The sequence below is a fragment of the Diceros bicornis genome, chromosome 18 (genome assembly GCF_020826845.1).
Source record: "Diceros bicornis minor isolate mBicDic1 chromosome 18, mDicBic1.mat.cur, whole genome shotgun sequence".
In the NCBI taxonomy this organism is placed as follows: Eukaryota; Metazoa; Chordata; class Mammalia; order Perissodactyla; family Rhinocerotidae; genus Diceros; species Diceros bicornis.
The window spans coordinates 37,792,265-37,812,619 of record NC_080757.1 but is presented as its reverse complement, the minus strand read 5'-3'; the positions used below and the strand labels follow the sequence as shown (position 1 = coordinate 37,812,619).

At 46.6% G+C, this 20,355-nt stretch overlaps 1 protein-coding gene across 4 annotated transcripts; it reads left to right on the top strand.

Annotated features, from left to right (window-relative positions):
• The first annotated feature begins 1,840 nt into the window (after window positions 1-1,840).
• SNX11 (sorting nexin 11) lies at window positions 1,841-14,749 on the top strand. Of its 4 annotated transcripts, XM_058560763.1 has the most exons (7): window positions 1,841-2,022; window positions 5,409-5,463; window positions 5,915-6,001; window positions 6,277-6,377; window positions 7,794-7,889; window positions 8,203-8,415; window positions 9,483-14,749. In XM_058560763.1, the coding sequence occupies exons 2-7, from the start codon at window positions 5,422-5,424 to the stop codon at window positions 9,754-9,756; spliced, it is 813 nt and encodes a 270-aa protein (XP_058416746.1). In that variant the 5' UTR covers window positions 1,841-2,022; window positions 5,409-5,421; the 3' UTR covers window positions 9,757-14,749. The 4 variants fall into 4 exon arrangements, with proteins under 4 accessions (XP_058416746.1, XP_058416749.1, XP_058416747.1 ...); XM_058560766.1 differs by lacking the exon at window positions 5,915-6,001; XM_058560764.1 differs by lacking the exon at window positions 1,841-2,022 and having other exon boundaries at window positions 5,415-5,489.
• The last annotated feature ends 5,606 nt before the right edge of the window (window positions 14,750-20,355 follow it).

The following is a 20,355-nucleotide window of genomic DNA, read 5'->3' as shown; positions in this document are numbered from 1 at the left end:
GATTTTCTTGATGAGATTAGAGATGATTTTAATAAATCTGATTTTTTATGTTGAATAATGAAATGCATCAATATTTGGAAGAGTTGCATAACTTAGTAAATCAATGTTTTCCAAATGGTTTCAGATTCCTCACTACTATTAACCTTTAAGAAATTACCATTTGTTGAGTTTTGCTAGTATCAAAGAAGAGTATCCACAATTATTGGAGAAGGCTAAAAATACTCCTCCCTTTTCAACTATATATCTCTGTGAGACTGGATTTCTTCATTTCCTATGCCAAAATAATACAGCACAACAGAGAGAATGGTGTCAGGGTGGAAAAATTTTCCTTCTACCCTTCTAGATTCTTTGGCTGGTCTAACAATTAAATTGACATAAGACAGATTAACAGGAGAAAAACAAATTTAATTTTGTACATATGGGAGCTCCATAAAAATATGAGACCCAAAGGCAGGCAGGCAATTGAGGCTTAGATGCCATGCTAAGCTAAGAAATGGGATAGGGGTCTGGGGCTTCAAAGGGCCGGAGGGAAATACACAGGAAGATAAAAAGAGCAGATGTTTGATGATCAGATGTTTGCCCTGCCATGCAAGTAAGTCTTTCACATAAAAAGTTATCTCTGGTAATAGCTCTTTCTGGGCCAGGCCCCCTATCTAAATTCTTTTAGGTAGTTAAGGGAGAAGTCAAAGTTTTTCTTGAGTCTGCTGGGTCTTGATTACCTTCAGCTCAAAATAATCCACATGCCAAAGTGGCATAATTTGGCATGGCATATTCTGCTCCCTTTCAATGGGGGAAGCAAATATGAGAATCCAGCTGTCTTCTATTAAGCCAAACATTAAAGAGATTTGCAAAATGGTAATACAATGCCACTCTACTCACTACTGTTTTTTTGTTTTATAAAGTGTAGTTATATTTCATAAAATATATTAACATGTAATGGTTTATTGTAATCGTTTTTAGGTGAATTAATATATAAATGTTTTTGAATTTCTCAATTTTAATTTCTAACTCAGTGAATATCCCACAAAAACAAAAGCTCCTTGGGGTCCTTAATCATTTTTAAGAATGTAAAGGGATCCTGAGACCAAGTTTGAGAAAAGCTGCTTAGAGGTATGTGCAATAATCTCCACTTTACAGATGAGGAAACTAAGACTTACAAACATTTAGGACCAGTTTAGGGCCACACGGTCAGTGTAGTGCATGCTCGGTATGGTTCCAAGGTTGTCTAACCCCAGAGATTGGATCTGTGACCACAACTTTTTCATTGATATTATCTTTGCTAAAATCATCTTTAAACAGGTTAAAAGACATTTCAACAACATTAAAAAAAAAGTCATCATATTCAACGGATTTTTCTTTCTTACTAACTAGCTGCACGATCCTTCTTTGGGCTCGTTTCGTCGAGAGAAACGTGCGTTGCTGGGCAGTCTCAGTTCGGTTTTCGCTCTGACCACCTGTGGTTTAGGAACCTGAGTTGAAGTTCCCTTGATAACTCCGCTGAGGAACTGCAACCTGCAGAGTTCAAATGGGGACTCTCCCCAGACTCAGCGAAGCTCCAGGAACGTGGGCGTTTCCTTCCCCGGCCCTCCCACACCCAAGACCGCCCTTTGCAGAACCAAAACTCCGGTGACAACCTCCTCACACCTCTCTGCTCCCGGGACCCTTTTTCAGACCGTCACTGACGCTACCTGGCCGCTGATTGGCTGGGCCTGACAACGATGGGCGGGACGCGGCCCTGGATTGGACGTCAGAGCCCATTCGCCGGCCCTCGCCCGCGTGCACCTTTCCGCGCCCACGTGAGTCCCGGGGGAGCCCGACTCCCGCCGAGGCCTGGGCGGGGCCCGCCACTAAGAGTCGGGGCCTGCAGGGCCGGGGCGTCCTGGGCGCCCGGGATTGGCGTGTCGGGAGGCGTCTCCCGTCGTGCACCGGAGCACCGGCGATTCACCCGGAAGGAGAAGCCGCGAGTGGCTATATGGTGGGGGCGCCGGCGGTGTTCCTGTGAGGAGTGGGTGCTGCTCTCAGGTGAGGGGGCGCGGGCGCGGCCTCGGGGAGTGCGTGCTGCTCTTAGGTGACGGCCGCCGGCTCGAGCTTCTGTAGTGGCGCTTGGGGTGGGGACCTCGCTTGACGTCCTAGGGAAGGGGCCGTTTCATCTCTGGGATGAAGGCGGTGCTTGCTCGGGATCCAAGGAAGGAAACCTGGCTTTTCTACTAACTTTTAAAGTATATAGTGTCTTTCCTTCCCACTCCCCAAGCTTAATAGGCAGAGGAGAAGAAGGACCATGTGGCCCTTTTGCTCCTACTTCGTTAAGAATGGAGGGGGAGTGGCCGGAGTAAAAGAGTTGGGGAACGTTTACCCCAACGGCTAGGACTAGGGGTAATGGCAAGTATTTTATGGGAACACGGGAGGCTCTTATGCTAAGTTGTGGTCGCCTTTATGACTTATCTTCCAAGTTACAGATGGAGGGAGGGATGGAGCAGAATTGCTTGGTTGAGAACACACAGAGCTTGGTCAGACAGGGGAGCTTCCTTCACCACCTGTGAGTATTTAGGAAGGAGAGCTTTTTTGAGTTGCTGTCTGCCACCAGGGCTCAAGAATGAGTAAGAAGAAATGGGAGTCTCAGTGGCGCAATATGCTTTTATCACCTGATATGGTTTTTAATCTGTCTCTTGAAGTAGTTTATTTTTTTATTTTTATTTAAAAAAAATTTTTTTTTTTGTGAGGAAGATTGGCCCTGAACTAACATCTGCCAATCCTCCTCTTTTTGCTGAGGAAGACTGGCCCTGGGCTAACATCCATGCCCATCTTTCTCCACGTTATATGGGACACTGCCACAGCATGGCTTGACAAACGGTGCATCGGTGCGCGCCTGGGATCCGAACCGGCGAACCCCGGGCCGCCGCAGCAGAGCACGCGCACTTAACCACTTGCATCACCGGGCCAGCCCCCTTGAAGTAGTTAGTTTAAATGGGAGTGAAAATGGTGGAGCTGAAGCCTTGAATTGTTATGACATTGGAAAGGTTTACAAGGAATCTACTTTGTGAATAGCAAACAACTGGGTTCTCCCTGGGGCCATTGGTGCTGGTACAGGTGGAGGAAGTAAAGGAAACTTCAGATGTGACTGAAGGGGCCTGGAAGTGTAGCTAGCACTTAGTGAGTTGCATAAGTAGCTGAGAGGGTCACTGACTATCCTTATTTGGATGACATGCAGATCTATCTCTCAGATCACAGAACTCACGGTAGGAACTTCCTCCTTTCCCTCCAAGGGCAGAACTGAGCTTCATTTCCTTCTGAGGAGTGGCATATATGAGTAGGAAGCTGATGGAGAATAGTAGTTGCTAGAAATTATTACTTGGAGTCTAGATTTTTGTATTTGTTCCAGTGTTTTTAAGGAAAGTTACAATTGAAACATTTTTAGTGCCCTTTAAACTTAGATTTAAGTAAACTTAGATTTAAGCATCTTGGAGGTCCTAGTTTTTTTTTTTAAACTGTGTATAGCTATTTGTTTCTAAGTGGTATTAGCCCCAAAGGAAAAGAGAGGAACTTGGGCTCAGAGGTTGTGCATAGCCCTAGGCAAATTCTTCTTGATCCTGAGAATGATGACCATTTAGTTACTAAATTATGGTCCTGAATTTGGCAAAGCTTTCTAGGTACAGGAGATGTGTGAGCTCCACTGAGTGTGTGGATAACTGATTCCATGTCATCATCTTTCTAGTGTTACTTTTGTGAAAAGACACTTCAGAATATTTAACTCTCTGCTCCTGTGCTGGCAATTTACCAAATGCCTGAAAAGAGAAGAGAAAAAAATTTTTTTTTAATCCGAGGTGGTTAATTGTTCACCGTGAGTTGGCCTGTTCTTTTGATCACAGCCATTTCACTGCTTACATCCAGGATGTTACACATCGGTTGCTGTGGAAGTGGAATTTCCTACCTTTCAGTCCATGACCCCTTTGCGATGGTGACTGCATCAGATGAAAAATCAGATTGTCAGCAAGATTACTGTTTAAGATGGTATTGCAATCACAAAATCTCTGGTTCGCTCAACGGTACAGCCCAATTTTGTCATATACCATGCAGCTTTGTCTCTGCATGCAGTATCTATGTGTGGAGAGACCTTCTGGTGTACTGGAAAGAATTGGAAAAGCTGTTTGCTCTGCTAATTTTGTGGTATAAATGAGTTCGCCTTCTCTTGAAACATTAGCCTTGTGTTAGCAAAACATAAAATAAAAGGAAACTCATTACACACTCTTCTAATGGTAAGGCAGAACTAATAAGAGAATGTGTTTAAAATTAATTGTGGGACTGTAAAAATGAGTGGGTGTGTGAATGGGCATGGGGGGAGGAGAAAGAGAGCATAGAGATAGTCTCATTTTCCCAGGAGCCAGCCCGAATCATTTGTTGGCAGTACATATTGGCTGAAGTCAGTTTTCATTTCAAGGTAAATTGGAAAGGGAAATTAAACCTTATTGTTCCGCTCTTAAGAGGGGAGAAGGGGGTGGAGGCGGCAGCCAGGGTGGATGCTGTTGGAGTGGTTCTAGGAGTAACAAGATTAGTGCTGTATTTTAACAGAAGGTGACATCATGGGCCCCTTTGGACTTGAGTAACCCTGTGCTGCTGCCTTCATGATCCCCTTGTCGGAGTGGGCGATGTCGCTGCACATGTAAACTGCCACATTGGGGGAAATCAGAGGCTTGGGCTTTAATGAATCTTTATAAAGGAGCGGAAAACATCCTCAGCTGACCTGTGCAGCTGTGGGGTGCTTGGGCAGAGGTACAAACCGGATGGCATGTCAAGAGAGGAAATGATTAGAACCATTGGCTTGGGTTCCGGAGAACGGATTAGATAAGGGAAGGTTGCAACTGTGCAACCCACTCAGGTGCTCCCAGAGCTCTCCAGCTCTAGGATTTACCTCTGGGGAAGTGACTGTTGTTAGCAAGACAAAGAGAGCCTTGGGAGCATTGGTGTTCTTGGGCGCTTGGTTGTCCCTAAACAGCCAGGAGGGGGCAATGTTAGGCTCACTTGCAAAGCTGTGCTGTGTGTGCCCAGAAGACACTGCTTTGCCTGCAGTCCTCGGGCTGCAAAGCTTTTACAACTGAACTCACCTATTCTGGTTGCCTGAGGTGAACGCTGTGCAGACTTGAACATGCTTTGGCTAGAGGTGGCCTAGTTAAGGGTCCTGGCCGCGGTCTGAGAGGGGAGGCAAATCCCCCAGGGCTTTTATTTAGCACTGAGTTAATGTGGGGGGATTTTTCTGCTTCCTCTTAAGTTTTACATAAGAACAAAAAAAGTTGCCTGGGTTTCTCCAGGGATGTCGATTAAAATTTTTCAAGGTTTTTCCCTGGTAAAGAGTGATAAGAATAAAAGCATACTCACTCACCGTGATTGTTCTTGTGTCTTCTGTCTCTCATCAGATGTTTTCTTCCAATGGGCTTTTGGTGTAAGATGTTGGAGAACCAAGAGCAGGAGGTAAGCGTATGGTCTCCAGGGAACAGGTAGGTGAAAGTTTGAGGGGATTTGGGAGAAGATGCAAATCATTGCTCAGTGGTGTTCTTCTGAAAGTAATACCTTGATTCTGATGAGCTCAATATAAAGCCAGGAGAAGGAAAGCAGTAGTAAAGGCCTCACTGGGAAATGAGGTTCCATTTTAATTAACTTTTCCATTCATTGGAAAGTGCTAGAAAGAAAGCTTCATGAGAGCAAGGATTTTTGTCTCTTGTTCATGTTCTACCCGTAATGCCTTAGAACAGTGCCTGGCACATAGTGAGTAGTTACATAAATATTTGTTGAATTGAATGAATAAATGAACAGATGAATGAGAGTTGGTGCTGTCTGAGTGGAAAAATCTGGCAACCTGTGTTGTCAAAACTGCTTTACTATGTGACTGAGCTGAAGCTAAAGGAGCATTTCTTACCTCCAGGAGGTCATCACTGTGCGAGTTCAGGACCCCCGTGTGCAGAATGAGGGCTCCTGGAATTCTTATGTGGATTATAAGATATTCCTCCATGTAAGTGCATCAGACTTCTGTATTGGGGTCAACACTCTCCAGGGCTGAGGGCTAGTGGTGAGGTGGGACCTGTTTGTGGATGTTTTTGACAGGCCCGAGACAGAAGACAAGGAGGGAGGAGAGGAAGGTGGGCTTGGGGTATGCCTGAGAGTTGCTTTCAGGCTGCCTGGTCTAGTTGGCCTGGTGGCTTGGCTTTTCAGCGAGAGTGACGATGGGGAGTTCATGTGAACTTGGGTTTTTTACACTAAATTCTTCTCATTTACTTCCTCCTGTAGACCAACAGCAAGGCCTTTACTGCCAAGACGTCCTGTGTGCGTCGCCGCTACCGTGAGTTCGTGTGGCTGAGAAAGCAGCTACAGAGAAACGCTGGTTTAGTGTGAGTTTCCTCTTGCTTTCTTCTTGGGTCCTAGACTGGCTTTTTAGGTGCTTCCTCGGGAACTGGAGTTTACAGTGAAGAAAAATTGGCAAGATGCCAGGCACTAAGGAAATTAAGAAGTGTGTTCTTAAATTATGTTTTCAAGTCAGTGAAAAAAGTAAAGACAGAGTTCTTTTTTTGTGTGTGTGTGAGGAAGATCAGCCCCGAGCTAACATCCGATGCCAATCTTCCTCTTTTTGCTGAGGAAGATTGGCCCTGGGCTAGCATCTGTGCCCATCTTCCTCTACTTTATGTGGGACGCCGCCACAGCATGGCTTGACAAGCGGTGCGTCGTGCACGCCCGAGATCCGAACCTGTGAACTCCGGGGCCCCCGAAGCGGAGTGTGTGCACTTAACCGCTGTGCCACCACTGCTAGCATTTTAAGCGTGCTTATCACTGGTTATCAGGAACTTTTTAGCACCTGGACTTATTTGACAGGTGGTATTTCTGTCCATTTGACATGTAAAAGTTGTGGTTTTTTGTTTTTTTCTTTTTTGTGCAGAGCCCCTTTTCCAGAGACATAACAGACTGAAAGCCTTAGGAAAAGCAATATTGTTCCACACCTACACTCCCCAAATAAGTCCTAAAACTGGAGACAGTTTAGAACAGTGATTCCACCACAGGATGGTCACTGAATGCTCTGGTGACTGATGGCCTGTTGATGACCTAGCCAGTTAGTTACCGTGTGGGACTGATGAGGCCATTGTCATGGGTCAGACCCTCATAAGCCAGTGGAACTCCCTCTGACAGATCCTGCATCTTCTAGCCTGGCCTATTGTCTTTTAAAAGTATGTGCTATGCTTCATGAGAGAGGTTAGCGGGGTGTAAAGAATTTGTGGATGATTTGTTGCAACTCAACTACTTTTAGAAAATTCCAAGCATATGACCTTCTGGGACTGGAGTAGGTAGTATTAATTTCCACACAAGGACCCAGCATTCTCCATGTCTCCGTGTCTTAAGTTTCTTTTTAAAATAATAGTTGATGATGGGAGTGGGTTTTGTAAACAGTGTGCTACAGCAGCATGGAGTTTTAAACTCATAGACTTGGTTCAGATACGAGCTCTGCCACTTACTAGCTGTGTGACGCTGGGAACTTCACTTAACATCTCTGATTCCATTTCCTTACTACTAAAATGGGAACACTAATATCTTTCTCACAGGGTTTGGGGAGGATTAAATGAAATGAAGTTTGTGAAACATTTAGCACAGTTCTTGACACATGGCATGCAGTCGGTCAATGCTAGTCCTCCGCCACCTTATTAAAAGCTGTTTGTATTGATTTATGCCTCTTTTTAGGGGATTTCCTTGATCAGGGGCTGGAATGAGTGCCTCAGATGTTACATTTATTTTGGATGTTACCTTATGTGACCCCACAGGCCTGTACCTGAACTTCCTGGGAAGTCAAGCTTCTTTGGCAACTCGGATGAGTTCATTGAGAAGCGACGACAAGGTCTGCAGCACTTCCTCGAAAAGTGAGTAGATGTAGTGGGCTAGCACTTGCCTCCTGGGGTGGGGGCAGTGAGGGGGGAAGATGCCAGGCAGGATGGCCCCTTTGAGCATACAGGCACATTTGTGGTAGATGCCTTTCTTGCACCCTCGTGCCTTCAATGCTCACTCAAACCAGAAGCCCTTCAGGTGCTCCACACGTTCAGAGAAACTTCTCTAGTAACAAACTAGAGAAATGATCCCGGAAAATGTAGTCTTCCAGAAGCCCTTCAGAGGATGGGGCTGGGAGAGCAACTCCTCAGGTGATGCTCTGTGTTGTACTACCTGTGTTTGCCCCAGGGTCCTGCAGAGTGTGGTCCTCCTGTCAGACAGCCAGTTACACCTCTTCCTGCAAAGCCAGCTCTCGGTGCCTGAGATAGAGGCCTGTGTCCAGGGTCGAAGCGCCATGACTGTTTCTGACGCCATTCTTCGCTATGCTATGTCCAACTGTGGCTGGGTCCAGGAAGAGAGACAGGGCTCTTCCCGCCTGGCTAAAGGAGACCAGCCGAAGAGGTGACTGAAGCTCTCTCTTTTGAGACACTAGGGGCTAGAATTACTGTAACCTGGGTCAGTGAGGTATTCATTTGAGAAAGAAAGTAATGTCACAGCATTGGTAGCCTTTCAGAAGAGGCCTTGCTCTCCTGTGCATGGTTCTCTTATCCCACGCATGAGGGTCTGTGTTAACCCATCCCTGGGTAGCAGGCTCTCCTATTGAAACCTGGGGAGAAAGAAGAGAATGCTTTCTTTTTTTTTTTTTTTTTGTGAGGAAGATCAGCCCTGAGCTAACATCCATGCTAATCCTCCTCTTTTTTTGCTGAGGAAGACCGGCTCTGAGCTAACATCTATTGCCAATCTTCTGTTTTCCCCAAAGCCCCAGTAGATAGTTGTATGTCATAGCTGCACATCCTTCTAGTTGCCGTATGTGGGACGCGGCCTCAGCATGGCCGCAGAAGCGGTGCGTTGGTGTGCGCCCTGGATCCGAACCCGGGCCGCCAGCAGCGGAGCACGCACACTTAACCGCTAAGCCACGGGGCCGGCCCAAGAGAATGCTTTCTTATTTGTTCTGTTCTTTATTCCTCTCATCTCCCCCCTCCGTTTTTTTAAATAACAACTTTATTGCGATATAATTCATATACCATAAAATTCACCCTTTTAGTGTATGATTTAGTAGTTTTTAGTTTATTCACAAAGTTGTGCAGCCATCAATCACCACAGTTGATTTTAGAACATTTTTATCACCTCAAAAGAAACCTTGTGCCCATTAGTGGTGACTCCTCGTTTTCCCCAACCCCTAGCTCCTGGCAATCACTAATCTACTTTCTGTGTCTATGGATTTGCCTACTCTGGACATTTCACAGAAGTGGAGTCATACAAAATGTGGTCTTTTGTGACTGGCTTCTTTCACTCAGCATGTTTTCAAGGTTCATCTGTGTCCTAGTGTGTATCAGTACTTAATTCTTTTTTATGGCTGAATAATATTCCCTTTGTGTGGATATTCCACCTTTTTGTCTGTTCACTTGTGTATCCATTCATTTGTGTTTATCTGTTCATGTCCTTTTCTCTTTCCCACTCTTTTCCAGTTGCTGCTTTCTTCCAAGATCAGGCAGGAGGAGCTCTCCTTCACCACCTTCTGGGGAAGAAAAGGACGATTTCGAGGTGTGGGCTCCCGTTGTGGACTCGGAGGCTCCTTCCTTGGAAAGCCCCCCTCTGCCGCCCCCCTCCTCACCATCATGTTGTGATTTTGTGAGACCTGATGAGGGGATCTCTGCTCCTCAGCCTGTGAGGAGGGCCATGGGAGGAGACCATGCTGTGCCTTTGGACCCTGGTCAGTTAGAAACAGTTTTGGAAAAGTGAGCTCTGGGTTCTGCTCCGAGGTGGACGGAGAAGATGCAGGCCAGGAGACTGGCTCGGGTGGGATCGGGCACAGGGCAGGTGGTGGGGAGGCTGGGCTGCTGAGTGGCTTAGGGTTGCCTCTGCTCAGGTTGCTTGCACAGAGGTCGGTCACGGCGACTCCTCAAGCTTCCTCCATAGGAATAAACACTGCAGGTGTTTGTAAGTTAAGCATAAGGCCCAGGGGCTGTTGCTTTTGAACAGAACCCCATATTTACTCTCCCAGGACCTGAGTTTCTTTAGATGTTTGTTAATGGGCCCAGGAGCACTGCCTCAGGTGACTGGTTTTGGGGACCTGTAAGTGGCAGATTTTAAGCTGCTGTATTGAATGTTGTCACAACAGAAATGCTTGTGTAGTTGTATCCCACTGGCTGTTTTTGCTGTAGCCCCTGGAGCACTTCCTTGCGTGGACGGGGCGGTGAATATTTCTTTTCCCACCTCCTTGCTTCTCCTCCACTAACACCACTGAACGGAACGATGCTTTGACTCCTGTCGCTGGGCTTTCCTGCATATCCCAAGACCTCAGCCTGGCTGTGTGAGGCCTGAGACCCATGAAATAGCTCATGGTCATCCATGAAATAGAAGTGGTTGGTCACAGCCAGAGGAAAGGCACAGCTCAGGGGGCTTTGTTTTGGAAAAGACTGTCCTGAGCTATCATCGTCTCCTCTGGTTATAAAGCGGAGACGTGACTATCTTTTCTGTAGGGTTAGCATGGGCTCCTTTCTTTTTTGAATCCTTTTCTTCTCCCTTAGTAACAGCTTCCTGCCCCCAGGGCTTCAGCCACCACAGTGTGCCTCTGCTGCGTTGCAGGGAGGCAGTCCAGTGGGGCGCAAGGGCTTTGTTTCTGCCTAGAGAGAGGGCTCTGGGGATGGAGCTGAGGAACAACACGCCTGCCTTCAGACAATGAGGCATTCTGCCCTCCTGCTGCCCTAATTCCTCTCCACTCAGAGCAGGAGCTGGTAGGAGATGAGTGCCGCTGGCATTCTGTGTTGCTCGGCACTTAGGTTTGTGTGTGTGGTTCTCCTTCTCGCCCACTCCTCCCTCCTCGGGCCATCCCATCCTATCTGTGGGCTCTTCTACTACCAGCCTATGCTGTGGGACTGTTATGGCATTTAGTTCAGAGTTGAGGGGCTTTGGCCTGAAATAAAATTCAAGTAAGACTGTTGTTGCAATTTGTGTCTAACAAGCTGTAGCAGAGGAGGAGGGAGTGAGGGCTGGCAGTAGTTACTTTCATAAATCATGAATTTATCAGCGTGGAAATAATGGTTCAGAACTGTGCACTGCAGCTCTCCTGCATTGTGTGTGCAGCTCAAGTTTACCACTGGAGGAAGGATTGTCTTCCAAAGAGCCAGGATCCAGCTCTTCTCACAGTTATGGGCATGAACCTTGTTAGGTATAATTTACCTGATGCTGCTTCTATCCTCACAGCCTGTCTGAGGTGCCAGGTGCTGAAAGAGAAATAAAGTTTGTCAACAGGCAGATGCAAAGCCCTGGCTGGGACTCATCCCTCTTTTCTGCCCGCCTCCCCTGGGTCTCTCCTTTATATGATGCAGCAGAGCAAGGCGAGGATAGAAAACCTACAGAGGCAAATCCAACATGTCAAAAGAAGTTCATTTAAAAGGGAAAAAAACCTCCATACACAACCCTCACAAAAACCCGACAGATGCTAAGCTAATGGCATCCGCTCTGCCGATTGGTGGGGATGACTCATGAATATTAATGAGTCCAATGCTCCAAATGGTGCAGCTGTGAACCCAGCTGTGCCTGAAGCTCTCTGATCTCAAAACTTCCAGACAGGAGCCGGAGGTGGTCTGTGTCAATTCCCTACTCAGCCAAAAAACAGCAAGCTGGGTTGGCCGCCTTCTATTCGCTCCTTTTCTTCCTGGAGTTGGTGCTCAGCAGCTAGTTCTGCCAGCAGGGTAGGCTGCTGGGACAGCAGGAGCCGTTCAAAGACGGGGATGCGATTTTTCTGACTCCCGGCTTTTTAAATGATCCGTTAACAGTAGTGCATACAACAGCACCTCAGTTAATCTAAAGCCAGGCACCATCCCCTCACTGTCTTGTGCAGAGTTAAGTGTAGAGCATGGAAGGAGATATCCTAAGAAGGGAAGAGTTTTTCTAATAATACGGGCCTGGAGTTACCAGAAAAACAAAGATTTTACTATCCATCCAGGCAGTGCCATTTGCCTCTCTCACATTTTGCTCTGTCCCCGTGTGTACTAAGGGCTAGCCACCATGGCTGATGGCCTCCATGGGGAGCTACGGGGGGAGGCGGCCTACTGAGCTGTTTTGTTAGAATGAAAGTATTTTTTTGTTAGAATTTAGGTTCAAATAGGTTCTGTGCCTGATTCAGTCCCCTTTCTTCTGACAGCTACTTCTGTGGCCCAAGTCTAGTCATCTCCTGTTACCCAGGATAAGTGATCCCAAGCTCATGGGTTTCGTTTGTCTGGTGGAAGGAAGTGTGTGTGTGTCTATGTGGGTGGAGGCGAAGGGGGCTTTCCTTGTATGAAAATAATAAATTTCATATGCATCATTCTATTTGACATCAGTGCCTAGTGAGGAGGGCAGGGCAAGTATTGCACTCATTTTCGAGCTGAGGAAACTGAGCTGAGCATGATTTTTAAAAAGCATGTTTTTAGGTGGTGGTAGAAGATATTCACATGAGAGGTACTTTCTAAGCTCTGTAAGACAAGGTTTTTTTCTCCCCCACCAAAAACTTTTTTTTAAAAAGCTGAAATAAACTCACCGCTACTCAAGGAAAAAAAAATCCCCCTGCAGAGCTTTTCAGAGTTGTTCTCAGAAGTCAGAGCTCCTCCACAGTCCTCGGTTTTCTGACTGCTGAGGCCTTAGATCCACACCACCAAGTCCTAGGCACCCCGTACCCTCTCTGGTAGCTTTGCTTGGGAGGTGATCGTGCCTTTTTAACAATCTGATAGGACATTAAGTTAGCTCCATGTTTGTGAATTTGTTTATTGCCTCAGCTCTTGCTGAATATTCTCAACACCCTAGGGGTGGGGAGGACAGTGGGCCCGGAGGATGTGAGGTAGGTTTGGAGGTAGAAATGGAAACAGCCCAGCTCCTGGCCTGCCTCATGGATGCCGCAACGGCATTCAGTCAGGGGCTGGGGTGGCATCTGTGGATTTATGGGTGAGCAGCCAGCTGAGACGCAGCTAAAGCCAAGCAGATAACCACTGCAGCTCGAGACAGTGACTTCCTCAGATCAAGCAGGGCACTGATCCAAAGCCACCCCTACCAGGTGGCCCTCTGATAGCAGAGACTCAGCTCTGTAGAGGGCATGTCACCTGGTGCAAGGTAACCTCTCTTTGAATTGTGGATGAGTTTCCCCTTTCCTGTTCTCTTACCACCATACCTTCTTCCCTGAGGCTTTCCTCAACCCACTTTGGAAGCCCCCCACCCACCTCTTATCTCTCTCTGCTCCCTGCTTCAGCTCTTATCTCCAAGGAACTGTGCTGGGAACTGCTACAGAGACCAAGTATGCATTTGGCTTACCAACAGGGCAGCAGGAGCCAGTCCTAGCATGTTATTATAAGAATAACTTCTTGGGGAAAGCCAGTTCCACCTTTGTAATGGCTGGATTTGGAGCTGGAAAGCTAGGAACTCGAATCTCAAGATATAATAAACATGGACAATTTATGCTCAGAAGGATAACAAGAGCCACACTTTTTAGGAGACAGAGTGCTCCTGGCTCAATGAGCAGACTGAATAATTTTACTTCCCTTCCGTTCAGGGGAGACCTGGTCCACTTCCACCAGCAAAGGAGGAGAAAAATAGGGGTACTTCCATAGCAGTGAAAAGGGCATGAATAATAAGTAAGGAGGGATGGTAAAGCTAGAGTGTGAGAATTAAGAGACTACCTGAAAGTCTTTAAGGTTTTTCCCCCTGGAAGGACAGGAACATGAGATGTTTCTTTTCTTCTTCTTCTTCTTCTTCTTTTTTTTTTTTTTGGTGAGGAAGATTGGCCCTGAGCTCACACCTGTTGCCAATCATCCTCTTTTTTGCTTGAGGAAGATTGTCCCTGAGCTAACATCTGTGCCCATGTTGGGGATCAGAGTTGGCCACCTCAAAATGTGTCTCTTTACCTTGATTATTTTCTCTGAAAGAAACTTTGACCTCCCCCCCACTAACTGCCTAAAAGAATTTAAAATAGAAGGCCATCACCATAGATAACTCTGGATATGGATAGATTGGGAGGGTCTTTGCTAAGCCTATTCTTATCAAAGCTCTGGAAACCAAGTAAAAGTAGAAGTTACCCTTTGTAGGAGACATTTACATAAGGGAAATCTCCATGTAAAGGTATTTCCCTCTCTGTACCAGGAGGAAGGGGGATGACCTTATCTCTAGAAACTCTTGTCAGTGCAGAAGGCAAGGACTTAAATCTGCATATTAACCTTAGTCTTTGTGTGTGTGTGTGTGTGTGTGAGGAAGATCAGCCCTGAGCTAACATCCATGCTAATCCTCCTCTTTTTGCTGAGGAAGACCGGCTCTGAGCTAACATCTATTGCCAATCCTCCTCCTTTTTTCCCCCAAAGCCCCCGTAGATAGTTGTATGTCATAGCTGCACATCCTTCTAGTTGCTGTACGTGGGACGGGACGCGGCCTCAGCATGGCCGGAGAAGCGGTGCGTCGGTGTGTGCCCGGGATCCGAACCCGGGCCACCAGTAGCAGAGCGTGCGCACTTAACTGCTAAGCCATGGGGCCAGCCCGACCTTAGTCTTGTTTACTGTGCTTTTCTGATAATCTCCCATAGCTGACTCCTCCCACCCCAACATCCTCCTTTGTCTTTAGCTAAAGATAGTATTTAAGATGAGAACCTCTGCTATTTTGTCGAGTTACACAGGCTTTCCTGGCTCACCCATGTATACATGTTATAAAGCTTTGTTTGATTTTCTCCTGCTATTTGGTCTCATGTCAATTTAATTTGTAGCCCAGCTGGAAAGGACCCAGAGTGGGTAGAGAATAGTCTTTCTCCTCTACACCCATCTTCCTCTATTTTGTATGTGGGATGCCTCCACAACATGGCTTGATGAGTGATGTAGGTCCATGCCTGGGATCCGAACCTCCAAACCTGGGCCATCAAAGGGGAGCGTGCTGAACTTAACCACTATGCCACCGGGCCAGCCCCGAGATGTTTCTGTAATCTCTGGATTATGGGAAGCCACCAGCCAAAATTCTTATCATCTGTGGCTGTCAAGTCCCTCTGTCCCATCCTTCAGCCAAGCACTTTTTCCTTCATGCCACCCATTTGGAAGGGGCCAGCTGGTTTAGATCCTTCCATAGGTGCTCTAGCCCTGTGTGTGTCCCCTCCCCTGGTTGCCAGGTTGGTGTGGGAAGCCAGGCCCACCAGCAGCCTGACCCGAATCCCTCCAGCAGAAGGCCCAGAATAGTGAGAGTGCGAGGCGGTTTGTTGGAGGCAATGCAACCTGCCTGCTATAAGCTACGAGACTTAGATATATTCTGCCAATTAGGGCACATCTGTTCAAAATGCTGAAAGGCGGGCACTGTCTCTTTAAGAGCCATCCCACTCCTCTCCTTGAGTGATGAGGGCTGGGAGCACAGGGGAGTCAGATGCTGATTAAACAGTCCTACTGCCGAGCTCTGTTAGAAAATTACTGTAATTATGATCTAGTCCCAGCAGAGGGATGAGTTCCAATCCTGCTAATGACCCTTCCAGGTGCCTCAGATTCAGGGCCCATGGGAGGCAGCATCGACAGGGCTCTGGCTGGCACTGGGGCCAGCGATGGCCCTCCTGTCTGGCCTGTGCAGGCAAAGACAACAAAGGCACTGGACCATCATCCTATCTTGGCCTCCTGAGAAGGCAGTGAGTTTTGGTTGTATTTTGTTTTATAATTTTGGTTCTTGACAGAGCTCTTGGGAGTCATTTTATATGAGAAAACTTTCCCCTAAACTAACATGAAGGACCAGGAAAATCACAGCCGCAAGATGACAATCTGTTCTGACTCTCCCCGCTTCTGCCTGGGGATTGCAGTCAGCGCTGCACCAGCCCCACCCAGGGCGAAGTGGAGGGAACCCAGCCGTCCCCTTTCAACTGCAGCTGTCTTCTGCCTTGTGTTTCTGTGAACCTGTGTATCTGGCTCTGAAGTGGTACCCAGCGTTTCACTTGGTCCTGATCAAGAGTTTCAGGGCTCCCCTTTTACATTTCTGTCACAGAAAAGAGAGACAAGGATGGTAACGACAGAGCTCTAGACATGAGAAACTCACTGTAATGCAGCTCTCTAAATCGGCAAGCATGGGCTTATTCATTTGAAAACATCATTTTCGTCGTGAAATCTGCAGCAGTGCAGGCAAGCAGATCTCAGAGGTGCTTGTGGAGCAGAGGGGCTGGCTTGCTGGTTCTTAAACCCTGAGGAATTCATGGCATTTATACTCTATGTCTGCCCAACCTAGCCGTGAGCTTTTCTGTATCACTAAGCACAAACTTCTGGAAGGCAGGGCAGTTTCTCTCTGCTTGGCCCTAAGCACACCCAAATGCCCTGAGACAATGGTTCTCAACCAGGGGTGATTTTATTCCCAGGGGACATTTGGCAATGTCTGGAGTCATTTTTGGTGGTCAGAACTGGGGAGAGTAGTCCTAGCATCTAGTGGTAGAGACCAGTGATGCTGCTGAACAGTGCCCCCAACAACATAAAATTTTCTGGCCCAGAAGGTCAACAGTGCCGAGTTGAGAAACCCTGCACTAACAGAGTGAAGTAATAAGCTCCAAGTTCTGCCGCCCTAAACTTTCTACTGCACTGCCTTGGAGATGTTGAAGAAATGATCTCAAATCTCCAGATGCCAGGCGCTTATCCCAGAGGTGGGATATGTTAGTGACAGGCCTAGCAGGGTACTCATGGGAGGCATCCAGGAAATGTAGGGGGTGCCCCCTTGGTGATTCAAGGCAGAGCAATGCCAGAGTGTCTGACCGTGGTAAAAGGGAAGTGTTTGCAGCCTGTTTTCTGTTCCATGATGGGATGTGTGGGGATAAAAGGTGGCCAGCTGCTCACCATCAGGTCAAGAACGTCTACAGTGGAACCAGATGCGCTCTGAGGACCAGTACTAGAAGCCTCTTGGAACTCACTCCCAAAACAGGAGGCAAGGAAGTGGCATACTATTGCCCAGTGCCACAAAAATGCTTCCCTCAGTGGCACTCTGCCAGGTGGAGGGGTGGTGGGCTGTGATGGGGGGGCCCCATGAGGGAACTGAGCACACACAGCTGCTGACAACCCGCCAACCCCACAAGTAGCTTGATGCCAGAGGCACCGGGCCTGTCACAACAGCCTGGGCATCAGCAAAAGAAAGCCTAGTTGGCAGGGTCTGCCTAGGAACCAGGCCTGCAGGGGAGAGGACTTCATTAGAAGGGACGTTGCCAACCCCTGTACCAGGAGAGCCAGGTGATCTCTCTATCTACCCCCTACTCCCTTGGTGACTGGGCAACCCATTTTGCCTTATTTTTAGAGTGACCACTCATCCCAGTTTACACCTGCGGTCTTGGCATCATTATTAATAACTCCCTCTTTCAATCTTAGAAGTGCTCCATTTGAAAAATAAATTATATGGTCACCCTATTAATTGTACCTTGGTTTTCTCTAATACAGTAGTTTTAGGGGAGGCATTATATTTGTAAAAGATGTTTGTACAAAATGGGCTGTATCCTAAAATGTATCATTAATTGAATTTCAAAGAGTTGCAAAAGAATGGTGGATTCATACTAACGAAAAAAAAAACAGCATGTTTTCTGAACAGTTTTTGATAGGTTTATAGGGAGGCTAATTCAAATCCCTTGAAGAAGAAAAATCTCTTTTTTTTGTGTTTCAAACTCCCTACCCAATCTCTGTGAATTCTAATGGGAAATGAAATAGCTAGGCAGGAGGGAAGGCGGAGGAGTAGGGGACTATGGTAATCCACAAACTAGAAAATTAGCTGGAGTCACTGGGCTGTGTAGCAGGGATAATCCTCTGTGTGGATGGCTGCTTTTCTCAAGTCAGCTCCACAGATTTTGTTGGTGCTCTGGGAATTAGCAAATCAGGGCCACTCAAGATCTCTCCTTACAGCGCGGCTCCTGGAGAGGAGACCTGCGGGGAGGGCTTCTTTTTGGCCAAAGATTGAAGTACCTCTGTCCCTGGCATCTGAGAGTCTTGTTCCTAAGATGCAAAAAAAGAGAACATACTTCAGTTTCTGTCTTTCTTTTTTTTTCTTTCCTCTCTTCAACTCCATTTTTCTAAACTGGTTTTTAATGGCAGGAGTGTTTCCCCCCTTCCCCCAACCCATGCGTTATCTTGCTCTTGGCATTTGTACCACTGCTTTATTGTGATGCAAGCAACTGGCATGAAATGTGGATTTTGAAAATGTGTCACTGGAGGTGTCTAACTGCAGAACTCGAGTGATTGAATAAGCAAAGCAGCGGACAGAGAATTTGGAGAGTCTTTCGTTTCGTTTCCTTGCCCGTGGCAGCTTTTGGGTGGTTTTTGTCCAAGTCACCACCTTTCAGATCCTGATTACAAATAAGGTGGTGCAACTGAGCAAGCTGAAGTGCAAAAAAAGGTGTTAAGATAACCTGAGATCCAGGCTCTTCCTGATGTACTCTGTTTAGATCAAGTATCTGTCTCCAAGGGGAGGGAGGACATTGAGTCAGCTCCGCCTTTTAACGTGGCTCTCCGTTTAAATGGAATCAAACCGTCTGGGTTTAGGGAATGAGACCTAATAGGAATTCTCTTCTCTTGCTCGTTTTTATTCACCAGAGGGAACGATGTAGTTGGTTTTGAATTAAATACAGATTTCCAAGAGATATAACAGGCCATCGTATGGGAAAATTTAATATTGAGGTAATTGCCAAACAGTGTCCATGCTATTTTGCTATATGGATGACAGAGAAAACACACTAGAAGAAAACGTATTTTTAATGAAATGTAGCTGAAAGATTGCTTTCAGAGCATGTAATATTCTCAGATATCAGTGTGGACAAGGCAGGCCAAACCGTGCCAGCCCCCGGTCAGATTATCCAGTGGATGTCAGTGAGTTCTGTCTAAATTATTATTTATCTGTAAAAGGTAGACATATATTTGCTTCTTAAATTTAGGATCTTAGCTTTCTTATTTTCCCTCCTTTACATAAAATCAAGGAAGGAAAAAGTCTCCCACCTCTAGCCCTCTCCTATTTCACATGCCAGAGCAATTACTGCCTATTAAGAAGCCATTCTACATATAATGTGGTTAGTTAAGTGGTCTAATGCCCCAGTTATCCAGTTAGTCACAGGCAGTAAGGTGGGCATTTGGTTAGTGGAGTCAGACAGAGAAGTGGTAATCTGATTAGCCAGTTGCTTTCTGAGGCTGTTGGCTGAGATGGTGGCTGTTGAATTGAGTGAGGAGCAGTATTGCTGGGTGAGGTTTAGCTTCAGACAGGCTGTAGAAATCCACTGCTTCCGAAAGGTCTCCTTTAGAACCTTCCCCTAGCGAGAATGCCCTTCAGCCTGTAGATAGTCTCATCAGTTTATCAAACTTGCTTTATCTTTTCCTGCATATAACAATGTCAAAGATAGGCACATGGCTATGGACCAGATTCCCCATCAGTCCATTTGTTTATATCTTTTAGGGCCAATCTTATTTCTTTTTCCACTAAATTTTACAGCTCGAAGGGCTAGAGGTCTAACTGTGGTGCCTACCCTGCAGTGGATAGAGGTGCCAGAAGACCTTTGCAGATGGGCAAATGGTTGTTTCCTCAGGTCTACAGGTATAGAAGGGAATATTGCGCTAAGGGGATTTTGTTTTAAATGCTGGAAGCCAATGGCCATGCTATTGAGAGAACGTTGAACTGTGCAGAGTGTGGAGAAGTTACCTTGACCTGGTTCTTTGTTATCCTCCTTCTGACCCTGCCTCAGACACCTACTCTTCCTCTTCTAGTATCCCCTTTTCTGGTGTCTCTCAGTCACAGAGCAGTGGCACAATGGTATTCTCTCCTCTTAGCCACCCAACCTTCCAGACTTGGGCCCCTCGGCATTCTCCAGGGAGGGACCAAGAAAAGGGTTTCTGTTTTCTCCCTCTGTTAAACACTTTAGAACAATGCCCATTGTCCTTACCCGTAGGTTGGGATTGGTGTAAAGGTCCCTAAAATGGGAGGCAGTTGGTTCTCTTCGGTTCATCTGCTCATATGCTGCCACCTAGTGGTTACTTCTCCTTTAGCACCCTGTGTAAAGTGGAGGGGACGTCATAGACAGTTCTGTATTGCCTTTTATCTCACTCTTTTTTTCCCTCTCAGTCCTAAATTGTCGCCTTTTCTTACCTCTTTATCCATCACATACACAAAAAGCTTCCTTTTTTTATTCCTAGGTCAGAAAATCTGGAAATGAATAACTGGTATAGGATCCTTGGCAACACTTGGAATCCACTGAAAACATCCCTGATGGTTCCCTGGTTTCTCTCTTTTGGTGATGTGAAATGGGTGTCTGACTGCGGGGCTATCATATGGTTGTTATAGAGGTGAAGAAGGCTACTGCCTATCCAGGACCGCTCTGAATAGGCGGTCTGTCCGTCTGTCATAATTACTCACGTA

Coding starts and splice junctions, on each gene's coding strand:
- SNX11 (XM_058560763.1), top strand. CDS start 5,422: ATGGGCTTTTGGTGTAAGATGTTGGAGAACCAAGAGCAGGAG. Junction 5,464..5,914: donor TGGAGAACCAAGAGCAGGAG/GTAAGCGTATGG, acceptor TCTTACCTCCAG/GAGGTCATCACTGTGCGAGT. Junction 8,416..9,482: donor AAAGGAGACCAGCCGAAGAG/GTGACTGAAGCT, acceptor ACTCTTTTCCAG/TTGCTGCTTTCTTCCAAGAT.